Raw genomic sequence first — 13,986 nt, 5'->3', positions numbered from 1 at the left:
GCGGTTGACTAGGATCTTCTGTAGTTTCTCTTGTACAGTACAGTAGTTACACAAGCGCTTCGCCTGCGAAGGATGATCCTCTGACACTTTACACGGGGTACTACAGTGTGAGTTCTATAAGGCTTTCTGTAGAATAAGGAAAATGTAATGTTTCTTTGAAGTTCCGGTGCTCTGTCCTGTAATTGAGTTAGTTGTCTGTAGATTGGCTTGCCTCGTAGCACAGTTGTATATTGAGTTATTACATAGTGGAGTATGGCATTGCCGCTCTTACCGTAAGAAATTGAATGAAATGTGTTCGTGAAATCGATGTCAGTAATACGGTGCACTTCTGAAAGGTTTTAGAAAGCTGATAATTGGTATTAATAACTTTGTGTTAACAAAATGTTCTATTTGAATAACAAGGCGGTGGTGTCGGTTAGTCCCTGCAGTGCGGTGGAGTTCGACCTTTCCTTTTGCAGTTGACTGAAATGCACAGCTACAGTATGCCCAAGCTAAGACTAACATAAAGTGCATAAAGAGCTGAGAAGTGTCGCCTTGACCTGAGCAGTTTTTGTTTAAATGAAGCTCGAGGTGGGAAATGGGATCTTTGTGGGATCACGTCGACGGCGTTCGCGAGCGTGCTTCCATGTTGTTAGAAAAGCACCTGCATTTCAAATGGTCACATCTGATGTAACCAGAAGTAAAACTAGAGGTCTGTCCTCTGTGACTCCTACTGCATTTATGTGCGTCACTGGATGAACACTATTTAGGTCAGGTGCCTTTCCTCTGTTCTAGTTTCTCTTGTGAAGGACAGAGACTGGACAGGCTTGAATGAAGTAGATGGGGTAGGGGGAAGTGAGAGAATATTTCATTAAAATGCGTGCAGTGTACTGTAACAACTTGTTTCTGTGCAAAGACTACGTAAAATCCCCCTAATGCGTACAGTACATTTAGTCTTTTTAATACAAAATAATTTAATGCTTCCAACAGCATTCACAAAATCTGGACATTTGTAATAATAATTAATAATTGCTTACACTTACTGTATTTAGTGCTTTTCTGGACACTCCACTCAAAGTGCTTTACAGGTAATGGGGACTCTCCTCCACCACCACCAGTGTGCAGCCCCACTTGTATGATGTGACACAGCCATAGTGCACCAGTACACTCACCACACATCAGCTATCAGTGGGGAGGAGAGCAGAGTAATGAGGCCACTTCATAGATTGGGATTTTTAGGAGGCCATGAATGATAAGGGCCAATGAGAAATTTGGCCAGGATATCGGGATTACACCCCTAGTCTTTTCAAAAGATGCCCTGGGATTTTTAATGACCACAGAGAGTCAGGACAGCGCCTTTTTACGGTATTGTGTCCCCGTCACTATACTGGGGCATTAGGACCCACACAGACCGCAGGGTGAGTGGCCCCTACTGGCCCCACTAAACACCGCTTCTAGCAGCAACCTTACTCCCGGTACTGACCAGGCTCACACCTGCTGAACTTCCGGGGGTTGTCAGTTGTGAGTTGCAGAGTGATATGGCTGCTTTGTATGCTACATACAAAACATATTGAATCAATTATCGTTTTTTAAATAATATATTCCAGGGCATCATACTCCCACAACAGCTTGTGTAATAAAGTACATTCTGTTCTCAGTTTAAAATGCACTTCCCCATAGTTTTCACTTGTGTCTAGTTGTGACTGGTTCTTCTTTCACACATACTTGTACTTCAATGTGATTAACGTCTACAGGGAGACTTGTGCTCTGATTTCATCAGTTTATGATGATTTTGGTAATTTCCCTAAAATTCCCCTTCTATGTGGCATTCTGAAACTAATCTCCCTCATGTGCCAGATAATCTGCAAGCACTGTGTTAATACTATTTCAGAACAGTTTTCTGTGACTCACGTGTGACCCTCGCTCCACAGTAAAGAAACAAGATGTATAAACCATCCAGCCCAGAGTGAAAGAGAACCATTTTTCACTGTAGTCAGTTTCAAGTTGACTTCCTGTTTTAACCTGAATAGTGCTACATTAACAGGGGAAAACATTTTCAAGGTTCCAATTTTATTAATTGAAACAATTGCTTATTATCATTTTTAACACCTAAATGCTTTGCTAATTGAGTGCCTGTGTGGTGGCTGTTTTTTTAAATGTATTTTATACAAAAGTAAAAGCACTAAAAGTCCTTCTCTCAACAGATGATAGGTTAATCAACCCCTCTTCCTCTCTTGAAATTAGTACTCCAGCCTCATCTACTAAATTTTCAAGATTTCAAGAAGCGAATCTAATTTGAATGTGGCTTGCTCAGACTGGTTAAATCAGAAAGAAAGCAATTTTCTTTGATCATTATGCAAGGAGTGAATGCTTGTGGAGTACTGCAGGGATCCTTTTAGGGCCCACTTTAGTTTTTTATTCATAATTCTGCTCTACACACTAATTACTACACAATTACTTAAACAGGACATGACATTTCATAGCTGTACAGATGATGCACTGTTCCATGTCTCTGACGCCTAGGCACCACTGGTGCTGTAAGCGATTTCATCAGGGGTCTTGCTGATATTAGAAGTTACAGTATACCTCTCAAAATACATTTTAAAAATGAAATGAAAATCAGTCAGATGTTGGTTTTATTTGGCAACAGAACTCACAAATACTGACTTGATGTTTTTTGTCACAAAACGTTGAATCTGAGATATTTTTTCATTTGTGTGTGAAGCGCTTAGCACTCCAGTTCAGATCACCATGTTCTAATAAATTGTTTAGTTTTGTCCCATGCCATAATGAGCAATATTAAAACTGAAGGCCTATAGAAGAGCTGACTTCCCCACCACGTTGACAGTTCCTGTTGCAGTGCTTCTTCAGCTCTTCTTCAGCTTCCCAGCAAAGTGGCTGAACTGAACCAGTGTGTTCATTGGTTTGAACCTTGCTGCCCACGCCCCCAGCCAACGCAGCCAGAACCCTTATTGGCTGGTGTTTGTTTTATGCAAATCCCACTTGTTTACATAGCACATCTGGGCCATTCGCTGGCTGTTGTTCAGATGTTCAGGCTGCCATTGCAGTGCAGCAGGGTTGGTCCTCTGGATGTGCTTCTGTAGATGACGGTTTCTGAAGCCGAGAGAATCTTAATTTCTTCTCTGAAGAACTGGGACGCCTGTTACTGAAAGTCAGTATGATCTGGTTCCTCTGCTTTGGTTACACATGATGATTATTATTGTAACTTCCCTGTGTTTCTTTTCATCATTTGCAGTCTTGGTAGCATGCTTGTTCAGTTATGTTTAATCTTTCAGTTTCTTCAGATCACACACAAGAGAGGACTTCATACTTACTGTATACAGACAGAGCTTTAACATTATTCTTTTCCATGTTTTAATAATTTATCATGCTCTTCTGGGGAATTTTAACTACTATAGTGCATTAATATATTAATTAACGGGCTGTATTATCAGCAAACGTATATATAAATATAAATTACTGTAGTTCCTTATTAAAAGAGTTATAAAACTATATAGTTTAATATATCAGGGAAGTGTGCTTTAGCTCATTAACACAGGATTGCAGCTGTGAAGATGACTAACACTTTTAACTTCAAAAAGCCACAGACACTGCTTTGTTTTGGGCTGTGCTTCTCTTCCATTGCTTATTTAACTTGACTGCAGGTGTGAGCTATTGAGGTCTGGTGTAAAACTGAAAAATCTATAGGCTCATTTGACCTATTTTGCCAGTTGTTCTTGATTTTCACCAGCAGTAATTTGACTTAATCTGAACAGCACTTCAATGTTTTCTAAGACATTCACCGTACTTTTTTAGCGTTCACAAACTGTACTGCACGGTGTAGCAAGGCATCAGTAGTGCAGAGGTCCGAAAAAGAACGCAGCTCTTTTCATAAAGCTCCGCAGTCAGAAGTGATGATTTATATTACAGTGATACAGAAAGACAAAATTCCTTTTGTAAGCTCACTGGATGCCTTTCTGATTCTACTGGAGTTTTCAGAGCTGTCTAATCATACTTTGTTGTAAATATGAAGTTCTGGCAGATGACTGTTTCGATTGAAACCATATCTATACCTTACCAGTGTTTATTTGTTGAGGGCTAGGGGTGGCACTGAGGTGAGGTGAATATCCATCTGCTTCACAGCTCCTTGGTCCTGGGTTCAATTCTGACTTGGGACACCTTCTGTGTGGAAACACCTCGTTTCCTCTAGGTGTTCCAGTTAACTCCCACATCCCAGACATTTTTTCAGGGTGTTTGATGTATCTAAATTACACCTCGTATGATTGTGTGTGTGCCCTGCAAAGGACTGGATGGACTTTTAGGTAAAGCAGGTACTGAAAACGGGCTGTATAGTGCAGGGTTCTTAGTGACAGAGGAATTGATTAGCAAGCCTTGACTGTCTACGCTGCCTGCTCATCTGAGATATTTTTTTGGGTGTGACCCTCTGAAACCATCTGTTTCTTATAGTTAACAGCAGAATCGCCGAGGATATGTATCCATATCCAATGTTTGCAACGTATTGTGTTTATCTCATATTTTTTTCTCTTCTTTCCTTCAACAGTACAAGTCCACTGCACTGTTTTTGCAGAAAAATTGTTATAAAATTGAAATCCAATTGTTGGCTACCTAAGTATGTAAACTTACAAAAGTAGTACACAACAGCAACATAAAGTGTTACTGGTTTAGACAACGTGCTCTGTGATGTGGTGTTCTAACAGTTTAGAAAAAATGCCTTATAGATTAATCGCAGTCTATTTTAAATGGAGTTTATTTAACTGAAGTTCGGGAGGGATGACAACAACCACGCTCAATCATCCCCAGCCGTCAGCGATTAGCAATCACTCCCTTCGTCCTTCCTCCACTGAACGCTATAAATACCAAATGCGATGTCTCTCTCCCTCGCGTGCGACTTTTGCATCCCACCTCCACCCCAACTCCACCTCTGCAGCTGCCCCTTGGTCACCCTGCGAGGGGGTCCTGGCCTCCTCGTCCTGTGGCCAGGAGGTCGACCCTCAGCCAAGCGGGTTAAGCCAAATACTCACTCCACAATAGTTCGCCACGCTTTGATGGGGCGTTGTCATTCCTCGTGGAACTAAATAGTAATATCATTTTTTCAAATGCAGACTTGTTTGCCACTTCATATTATAACTTAGATCAAAAAGCTGGAATACTGATGTATTTCCTGATTGGTTAATATATAAGAGGGCAGTGATCATATGTGGCCAGCTGTTATGGGCATTAATCTGACTGTGGTATGTACTCTGTATTGGTGTGCACTCTATAAATTACAGTAGTTCCTTAATAATTAAGTATGCTAATAAAATTAGTTCCTTTAATTAAGAAAATATACAGTTTGACATATCAGGGGAGTGTATTTTAGTTCGTCAACATGTTGGATTCTGCTCAGAAAGCTTCTTCATCCCTGATGAGGTGGCGTGATGGAGTAATGAGCTGTGCTCCTTGTTCCGACACTTGACTCCAGCTGTTGTGAAAAGATCTGAGGCTAGAACATTGCCAAGGTTTTACACAATTCTCACCACTTTGCAATCATGACAATCAGACATGGTCAGAGCCAGCGGACAAGAGCAGCTTTTATCTCCAGGGACTCTGCACTGTCTGCCTCCCGTTGTCAGCTTGCAGCTGTGTGAAAACATGCACAGTAGGGTTTGTGAAAAGCTGGAGGTCTCTGTACGTGCTAGTTTCTTACGAGCAGCATAAAATTACAAACGAGAGAAGGTTATTTAGCACATCTGTCACATTTTGTAGTTAAATTGATCTCAGGATCTAATCCAGTTTCTATAATGACGACAGGGTATCAGATCTTACTGGGTAGCTTGTGCCTTTGTGTAAAGAAGAGCCTCCTATTCTCAGTTTCGAATGAACTTCCATGTCATTTCCACTTGTGTCCTCTGGTTTGTGTTTCGCTGTTGATTCTGCCACTAGGTCGACTTTGTCAGTGCACTTGAGGATTTTGAATAGTTGGAAATGAATCATAGTCTTTTCTGTTCAATGTTTAAAATCCTCAGTTATTTTAAACTGGTGTGTGTAGGACATTCTTTTAAGCTCTTTATTGCAGTCTGAGTGCCGAGTAGATGGTGGTTGGTTCCCTGTGTGAGAAGGGAGAAGTGATTAACATACCGGTCATGACACTACACACTGCCATCATACTGATTTGTATCTGACTTTATCTGATTTTGGTCAAAAAGTCATGTGAGACACCTCAGTGCAACAGTTTCATTACCATGAATCATTCCTTTGGTAGATGCCTTTATCAAAACTACAGAGGGCACAGTGTTAAAACACAGTAAGGACTAGACCCCAGTCCATGCTTTGTCTAGAAGGAAATATCAAGTTAGTGAAATGCAGCCAACTGCCTGCTGTGGTAAAGAGTAGACTTATTTACTGTGCACTTGTTTGTATTGGCTGAACAGCCAAGGCAGACTGTGAAGTGCTCTTCCCGAAACCAGGCTCTTCAAGGTCAGTTCTAAGTGTGAGCTCTTTATCTTACTGACAAGCCCTTACACAGGGCTTTAAAAGAGACCTGGTGTGCTGTTGACAGTCTTCTGTACTTACAGTAGCTCTGAGAGCCTTGTTGTGTATTGTGCCATTGATACTGTCAGACATATGACTAGTTACAGGCCACATGTGAATGTATAGTGCCAGTGAGCCTGGCTAGAGCAGTAATCAGCTGGGACTTGGATTCCTTTAGCAACAGCTTGCGACACACAGAGTGGGGACCAGTCTGCCAGGGCTCTCTTGGTTCCCAGAAAAACTGCACCTCCAGCGAATGCCCACCAGCTTTCAGTGGTACGAGTGAGAAACTCTTTACTGCCTCTTTGCCTAGATCTCCTCAGTCAGCTGGTCGTCTGGGGCCTGGTGACCCAGTAGCTCTGTGTTTGTGTTGCAGTGATGCTCTGCTTCCTGGAGGGGGAGCTCCTGTCAATGGGAATGTGGTCTGTGGGACTGGGGGCACTGGGTGCTGCCATTGCTGGGATCCTACTGGCGAACACTGACCTGCTGCTAACCAAGCCGGCCCAGGCCAGCCTGGATTACCTGGAAGACACCGACCTCAAAACACTGGGGGAAGGTAAGAGCCCCTGTCGACCCTGATCTATTCCAGGACTTGGAAGCTGCTACCTGTACCTGTACCTCTTCTTCACACTGCAGTCAGGAGTTACAATCACAGCATATCCTTTTTAATCCCACACATCCCTCTGTGTTAATTTAATCAAAAAAAGGAAACGGGTCATCTCTTATGTGAGTCTACAGAAATATCCTTTATTTTTTGCTTCTATGTGTAATAACCTGGTAATGAAAGATGTCTGCCCTGAACCCTGCTCTCTTCTTGCTTGCTCTAGATGAGGTGACCTTTAAGGCTAAAACGCTGTGGGACAGGACAGGAGCTGTGATCATGGCTGTCCGCCGGCCTGGATGATTTTTGTGCAGAGAGGTATTGTCCTGCCTTACATGGTCTTTTTTAATCATAGCCTGCAGTTCTTTTTGTTTACTGATTTGAATATGTGGTGTAGGTTGTGTGTGTAGGAAGTATTAATTGCTACTTCAATGTGTCATGACTGCAAGTTTTAAAGCAACAAAATGTGGAAACCGTATAAGGGTCTGAACACTTTTGCAGGGTGCTGCATATATTTTAAGTTAAAATAGTGCTATATTTAGTACAGAACTTCTGCAATAAGTTTAACAATTAATTCTAGAAAGAGTAACACAAAATAACAGTGAGCAATATTTACTTGTGCAATTTGAGTTGCCTAAGACCTGCACACAGCTCTGGCCCTGTTCCATGAAGGACTATATTCCAATCACTGAGTGGAATTCGTAGGGCAAAATACTTACACTGTCAGTGCTAAGCATCATTAAAAACACAAGCCAGCAGCGGAACGTGTTTAATTCTTTGGGAGAAACCTAGCTTCAAGCAGGTCGGGCAACAGCGGTTTGCCACTGCCCCCTTCCCCCTTCCAAAAGATGAACTTGTTCCTGCAAGGGGGTGGCAGTCGATCCTGGGTCAGCTGTGTTGTGCTTGCAGGAGGCTGCAGAGCTGTCCTCTCTGAAGCCCCAGCTGGAGGAGCTCGGGGTCCCCCTGTACGCTGTCGTCAAGGAGAACCTCGGCAGCGAGATCAGGGACTTCAGGCCTCACTTCAAGGGGGAGATCTTCCTGGACGAGAAGGTGAGGGGTGCACCCTGGGAGGATGGAGCCATCAAAATATTAGAAACTGCTGAATAACGCTTTGGGGCTCTTCAAGACGAGAGAGCAGCTCGAACAGGTTTTACCAGACGAGGGATAAAGCGTGAAGTATTCACAGCCCAGTCATGTTGAGGGTGACAGTGTGGGGACTGAGCCCAGTGTTCCAGCTGTAGAATCTGATCTGTGTGCTTGAGAGGGTTCATTCAAAAGGTGCTCTTTGCAGGGAGGCAGACATCTGTTGTATGAGACATTTTGGACTAACTCTAACTGAAAGGCATGAAATGACAATGATCAGAAATAGCCACTGTGCCACGCGTGGAAATCTTTGTATGGGTTTTAATGAATATGCAATTATCCCTCCTGTAAACCCATTTGTTTTAACACTTGAGATTGACTAGGGCTGTACTCAGATATAAAAAAAACTCTGAAAATGCTGGAATGCATCCACAAAATGACAATTACAGGAAAAAGCATTCCTGTGGGTTCTCCAGAGAATGTCAGCTTTCGTAACAAACTAAATTTAAAACTCATTTCAACACTTCACTGAATTGCGCTGTGACAGTTTTGCAACCCTACACTGCAGTTCCGCAGGATTAAGAGGACTGAGATCCGGGGATTGTCCTGGGCAGGGAGGGTGATGGGAAGTCTGTTTAAAACAGCCAGCCGCCTGTTACTGTACCTGCTACTGAGACAATGTGGTCATCTGAGTTCTGGGTATTGTGGCCAGTGAATGTACAAGTCCAACTATACCTGTCTGTTGTCATAGTATGAACTGTTAAAAAAAATATCATATGAAATGTGTCTTTCAGGAAAATACTATTTGTCAGAAGAATTTTATGCAGAGAAGGTGAAAACTAAGTAAAAAGTAAAAGTTAATTCTACTCTGAAAAGTACAAAGAAGAAACCATGTTTGTACCTTCTTCAGGTGAAGGAAGGGAAGGCAGGGAGATAAAGCACAGAAGGACAGAGTGGCAGAGAAAAAGTGTCCAAAGGTTTGATCCAAGTTCAAGGATGATCTTGGCTTCTATTAACCTTTACTTGTTCCTTTGTAGCCAGCGAACATTGCCACAGCTCTCCAATCGAAGCCAGTGTGAAACTCATGTTTTGTCAGAGTGGATTCGCTCTTTGGCTGGCAGGCAGGCTTGACTCCAAGGATATGAGTGTGTCATTTTAGCACAAAATACGTCGTCAAATCGGAACAAATAAATACCGGGAACCCCACGGCAGCACTACAGAGACGAGACAGCTGGGCAGTGTGGAGGGCTGGCGTGACGCAGGCGTGTCCCTTGTCTTTCACAGCGGCGGTTCTATGGCCCGCAGCAGCGCAGGATGGGCCTGACCGGACTCATTCGGCTGGGCGTGTTGCACAGCTTCCTCAGAGCCTGGAAGAAGGGCTTCGAAGGAAACGTGGCCGGAGAAGGCTTTGTTCTTGGAGGAGTCTTCGTCATTGGAGCTGGGAAGCAGGTATGACAGGGTTTTATAAGGACTCATTGCTTCCTCTCCCACCACAGAAATTGTTCAGTTCTTGTTTTTTTCTTGTTCATTAACATGTGCATATTTGTTTCCTTCCTGTGTCCATATTCTGAAGCAGTTTTGAAATGACTTCGAGCTGTGCCTCTCTCTGTGCTTCTAGTAGGGCCATATTATTCAATAGGCACAGCAGACACTGTGCCTAGGGCTTTTGAAAACTAAAGGTCCTTTGAAGAAATTTCTGACCATGTTCTTTTATTTGTATGATAAAAACTGTTAGAAAGATCTTGAATACAAAGGATTTTGGATAAATATGTACATACAGGATAGGCTGTCTGAAAAAAAAAATTAAACATAATTTTGACTACGGGACTACACAAGGAAATCAACACACCCATTAAAAATGCAAGGACCTTGATCCAGTCCTAGCCTCTGGCAACATGTGTTGTGAAATACAAAGAGCCTGGGTGACACACTCTTACATCACCCTGAGTGTGACCTGGAATGAAAGCAGAAGAGAAACAAAATCGCCCGAGATCACCTGCTTCTCCTCCTTAACCCTCCCCAGGTTAATCATTCAGAATTAAGCTCCCTCATGTGGACAAGATGCACAAGAAAACTATGATTGTCAATATCAGGTGAAGGTACGCTGAAGGTACGAGAACTTAAAAAGTCAGTCAGTACTCAAGCACAGCACCTGTGAAGCAGAAGTCCTGAGACGGGTGGGGAAAGGATTTGAGTTTTTATCCTTTTTATCTGTAGTTGGTCCCTGGCAGAAAGGTGCAGTGGGGTGAAATGTTCTCTCCTCTTGTTAACAGGGCATCCTGCTGGAGCACCGCGAGAAGGAGTTTGGGGATAAAGTTAACATCACGTCTGTGCTTGAGGCTGCCAAGAATGTCCAAGCCCAGAAATAGGTGCATAGGAAGAAACTTGTGCACTCGCTATGAAATAGGTTTGCCGCGTGCTCAAGCTAGAGTTTTAGCTGACACATTAATTAAAAAATGGGGGAGTTACAAATTTTGCATGGAAGTTGAAGTTGCACAATTAAATGTTATAAGTAACTCTGTTTGTTGCAGTTGTAGGGTGAACAGTCATGTAGGAAATGGAATAGTCTGGCTCTGCAGTATTAAATACTAATACTTGTGTCTGTCCTTCTCGATTTAGTGTTATATCCTGCTTTTTTCAGAAAGCTATAACGTGCCTGTTTGGCAAGTTACATTTTTGGTCTTCGTTTGAGTTCTGCTTTGAATAAACAGATGACCACAGTGAAGCAGGACCCTGAGGACAATAGATTTTAGAGCCGATAATCTTGACTGCGGGGCTAAAAAACACAAATAGGTGCAAATTCAGTCTATGCAGATTTTGTTTTTCTTTCATTAGGTGCACTGTACAAGTTTAATGCTTCAGAAGTTAAATTGGTTTGAGATGCATATACAGTGTTCTTTCTCAGAGAGGGTGGTGGTTGTCCATGCTGTTCGATCTGAGCACCAGTGTGCAGTGTTTTCGCTGGGAGCTGATGCTCTGCTCCAGACTGCATGATGGGTGGGGTTCCCCAGGCTGGTCCAGCCAGGTTGGCGCTGTGGTTATGGCAATGTGTTCATGATAGCCTGCTTATAAACTCCACTGAGGGAGCAGGCTTGATGCCTACAGTACCTGACTAACAGGCCACAACAGGGCAGGCCACCTGGGGGCCTGCCAATGTAGATCCTTTAATAATAAAACAAAACCTGATTCAAGCATTCAGCTGTCTGTCTGTGTGTTTTCCTTTGGTCTGGTAACAGCCCACAACACAGCCTCCTAACATTAAGACTGAGCCACAGCTATTTAGGCTTCCTTGTTTCCAAGGTTGTTTTATATTCAGTATCTTTCCTGCCTTGATTGTGCATTGTATTTGTATTGTATTGACCTTGTCCTGGGGTCATTACTCCTGACCTGGTGTGAATGGATATTAAACCGAAAACTGCTGAATATGACATGGCAGAAATAACTGTTGTAAGTGACATCTTAGAAATAACTGAAATGCTGGGATAACATTATCACGAATAGCCACTGTGCCATAAGTGGTACATTTTCTTTGGTTCCAATTGAAGGTAATCGTCACTCATTCATGGTAATAACATAGGGTGACCATGGCTGTACTTGGACCATAAAAATCTCTTTTCTCAAATTGTCCTTTTTCATAACAAATTATAACTCATCTCAAACCGCATTGTGACTACTGGCATCCCTAAAACATTGCTCACTGAACTTTTGTGTTAAAATGAGCAGTATTGACATGTACAGTAGGTTACATGCTTGCAATATACAACACAGGCACAAACCAGAGCACACATAAACACCACAGTAACTGGTGCAGCAATCCAGGTAGGAATCATAATAATAATAATAATTGCTTACACTTATATAGCACTTTTCTGTTAACCCCACTCAAAGCGCTTTACAGGTAATGGGGACTCCCCTCCACCACCACCAATGTGCAGCCCCACCTGGATGATGCGACGGCAGCCATAGTGCACCAGAACGCTCACCACACATCAGCTATCAGTGGGGAGGAGAACAGAGTAATGAAGCCAGTTCATAGATGGGGATTATTAGGAGGCCATGATTGGTAAGGGCCAATGGGAAATTTGGCCAGGACACCGGGGTTACATCCCTACTCTTTTCGAGAAACGCCCTGGGATTTTTAATGACCACAGAGAGTCAGGACCTCGGTATTACATCTCATCCGAAGGATGGCGCCTGTTTACAGTATAGTGTCCCCATGACTATACTGGGGCATTAGGACCCACGTGGACCGCAGGGTGAGCACCCCCTGCTGGCCCCACTAACACCTCTTCCAGCAGCAACCTTAGTTTTCCCAGGAGGTCTCCCATCCAGGTACTGACCACGCTCACACCTGCTGAGCTTCAGTGGGTTGCCAGTTGTGAGTTGCAGGGTGATATGGCATGCTGGCCAAGAAGAGGGGTGTGGTACTTTCCATCAGTGTTATTGCACAGGAAGAGATTTCCATCGCTGGAGCAAGGTCGAAAACTCCTGCAAGGTCTGTGATCTCTGGAGAAAATCGTCAGAAGTCTCTTCTAATTGTAGAGTTCAAGAACATCATGTCCTAGGGTGATGTCCAGTGGACACAGTTCAAAAGCTGCCCATCCTGAAAGTCTGTTCTTGTGGTCTGGGCTTCCCCCTGAGCAGAAGAGACTGTCCTGGGCCTCCAGCACTGAAGTGATAACCTGCTTTTGAAGTGGAGGTAATGGGGCTAGCAGTGGCAAAAGACTGAGTCCCATTGATGAACTGGCACAATTTCTTGCTTTGGATTGATAATACCAGTCGAGAGGTGTGTGTAAGGGTGAATTGTTGAAGGTCTAAGCTGTGCTGGGGACAGAATGTACTTTGATAAGCAAATGTCCCAAAGGGAGAATTGAGGGTGCCCATACCTGAAGATGATGTAGAACATTTGTTCTCACACGCTAGAACAAATGCTGGCTGGTTATTGTTAGGACTTAATAAGAATTTGTTTCGGAGACTGGAAGAACTTAGTAATCGGGGAAGCATCCTGGCTGATTAAAGTACACCTGTGTGGATGAACACGCAGACACTGCCAGGGCAACGACAGGGGCTTGAACATCACTGTAGAGGAGTGCACTACATTGAATTCACTAACCTCGCTGTGCTGCAGCTACTGCTTTCTATCAGCAAAGTCAATTACCTGGTGAGACATCAGACGATTGTTCACAGTCTCTGTCTGGGGCTGCTGTTGTTTATGCATTTGTTTTTCTGTTTTATCAACATTTTGGCTAGAAAAAAGAGTTTATTTAGCCAACACTGCATTCCACACAGTAATCAACTACATGTGTTAAATCCCAAACACGCTCATCTGTCAGTTTATTTAATTCCAAAGAGAAAAATGACCAACACAGACAGCACTGCTTGGAGCTGAGCTGCTACCCAAGCAGCCTTTCGTCTCAAGAACAGTCTTGTTGCCAAAACCTGGAATCAACTTTTTTTTTACCTTAATTTTGTGCAGTTTGCCTGAGTATCAGGTGGCTCTCTAGAGTGTTTCATCCCGTTTTCTGTCCTGGAACTGGAACTGTAACAAACTCCACAGGGTCTACAGCAGAACAAGCATTGATTGGAGCAGGTGAAAACAAGACCACAGGCACTTGGCAGATCAGAGGGCTTTCTGTGGGTAACTTGTTCAATTACCAGCACTCGCATTGCTCAGCACTGTACCGCTTCTGCCACTCTGGAAATCCCCCTGACAGTCAGCTAATGGAGTATAGGTATAAACTCCAAGAAAGCCTTTATTTGTAGTTTCTATTGTAATCCTCTTTTACAGGGGT

The 13,986-nt window shown here is 43.2% G+C and overlaps 1 protein-coding gene across 3 annotated transcripts; it reads left to right on the top strand.

Annotated features, from left to right (window-relative positions):
- On the top strand, positions 1–11,388 carry selenou1a (selenoprotein U 1a). Of its 3 annotated transcripts, none has more exons than XM_088916587.1 (6): positions 1–107; positions 6,887–7,066; positions 7,338–7,429; positions 8,021–8,161; positions 9,479–9,643; positions 10,468–11,388. In XM_088916587.1, exons 2-6 carry the CDS (start codon positions 6,889–6,891, stop codon positions 10,561–10,563), a joined length of 672 nt encoding a protein of 223 aa, XP_088772713.1. In that variant the 5' UTR covers positions 1–107; positions 6,887–6,888; the 3' UTR covers positions 10,564–11,388. The 3 variants fall into 3 exon arrangements, with proteins under 3 accessions (XP_088772713.1, XP_088772712.1, XP_088772715.1); XM_088916586.1 differs by lacking the exon at positions 1–107 and adding an exon at positions 3,007–3,151; XM_088916589.1 differs by lacking the exon at positions 1–107 and adding an exon at positions 6,723–6,786.
- The last annotated feature ends 2,598 nt before the right edge of the window (positions 11,389–13,986 follow it).

This window comes from Atractosteus spatula, chromosome 5, assembly GCF_055471065.1.
Source record: "Atractosteus spatula isolate fAtrSpa1 chromosome 5, fAtrSpa1.hap1, whole genome shotgun sequence".
Taxonomy (NCBI): Eukaryota; Metazoa; Chordata; class Actinopteri; order Semionotiformes; family Lepisosteidae; genus Atractosteus; species Atractosteus spatula.
The sequence above is the reverse complement of the archived record's forward strand: the minus strand, read 5'-3'. Positions and strand labels throughout refer to the sequence as shown.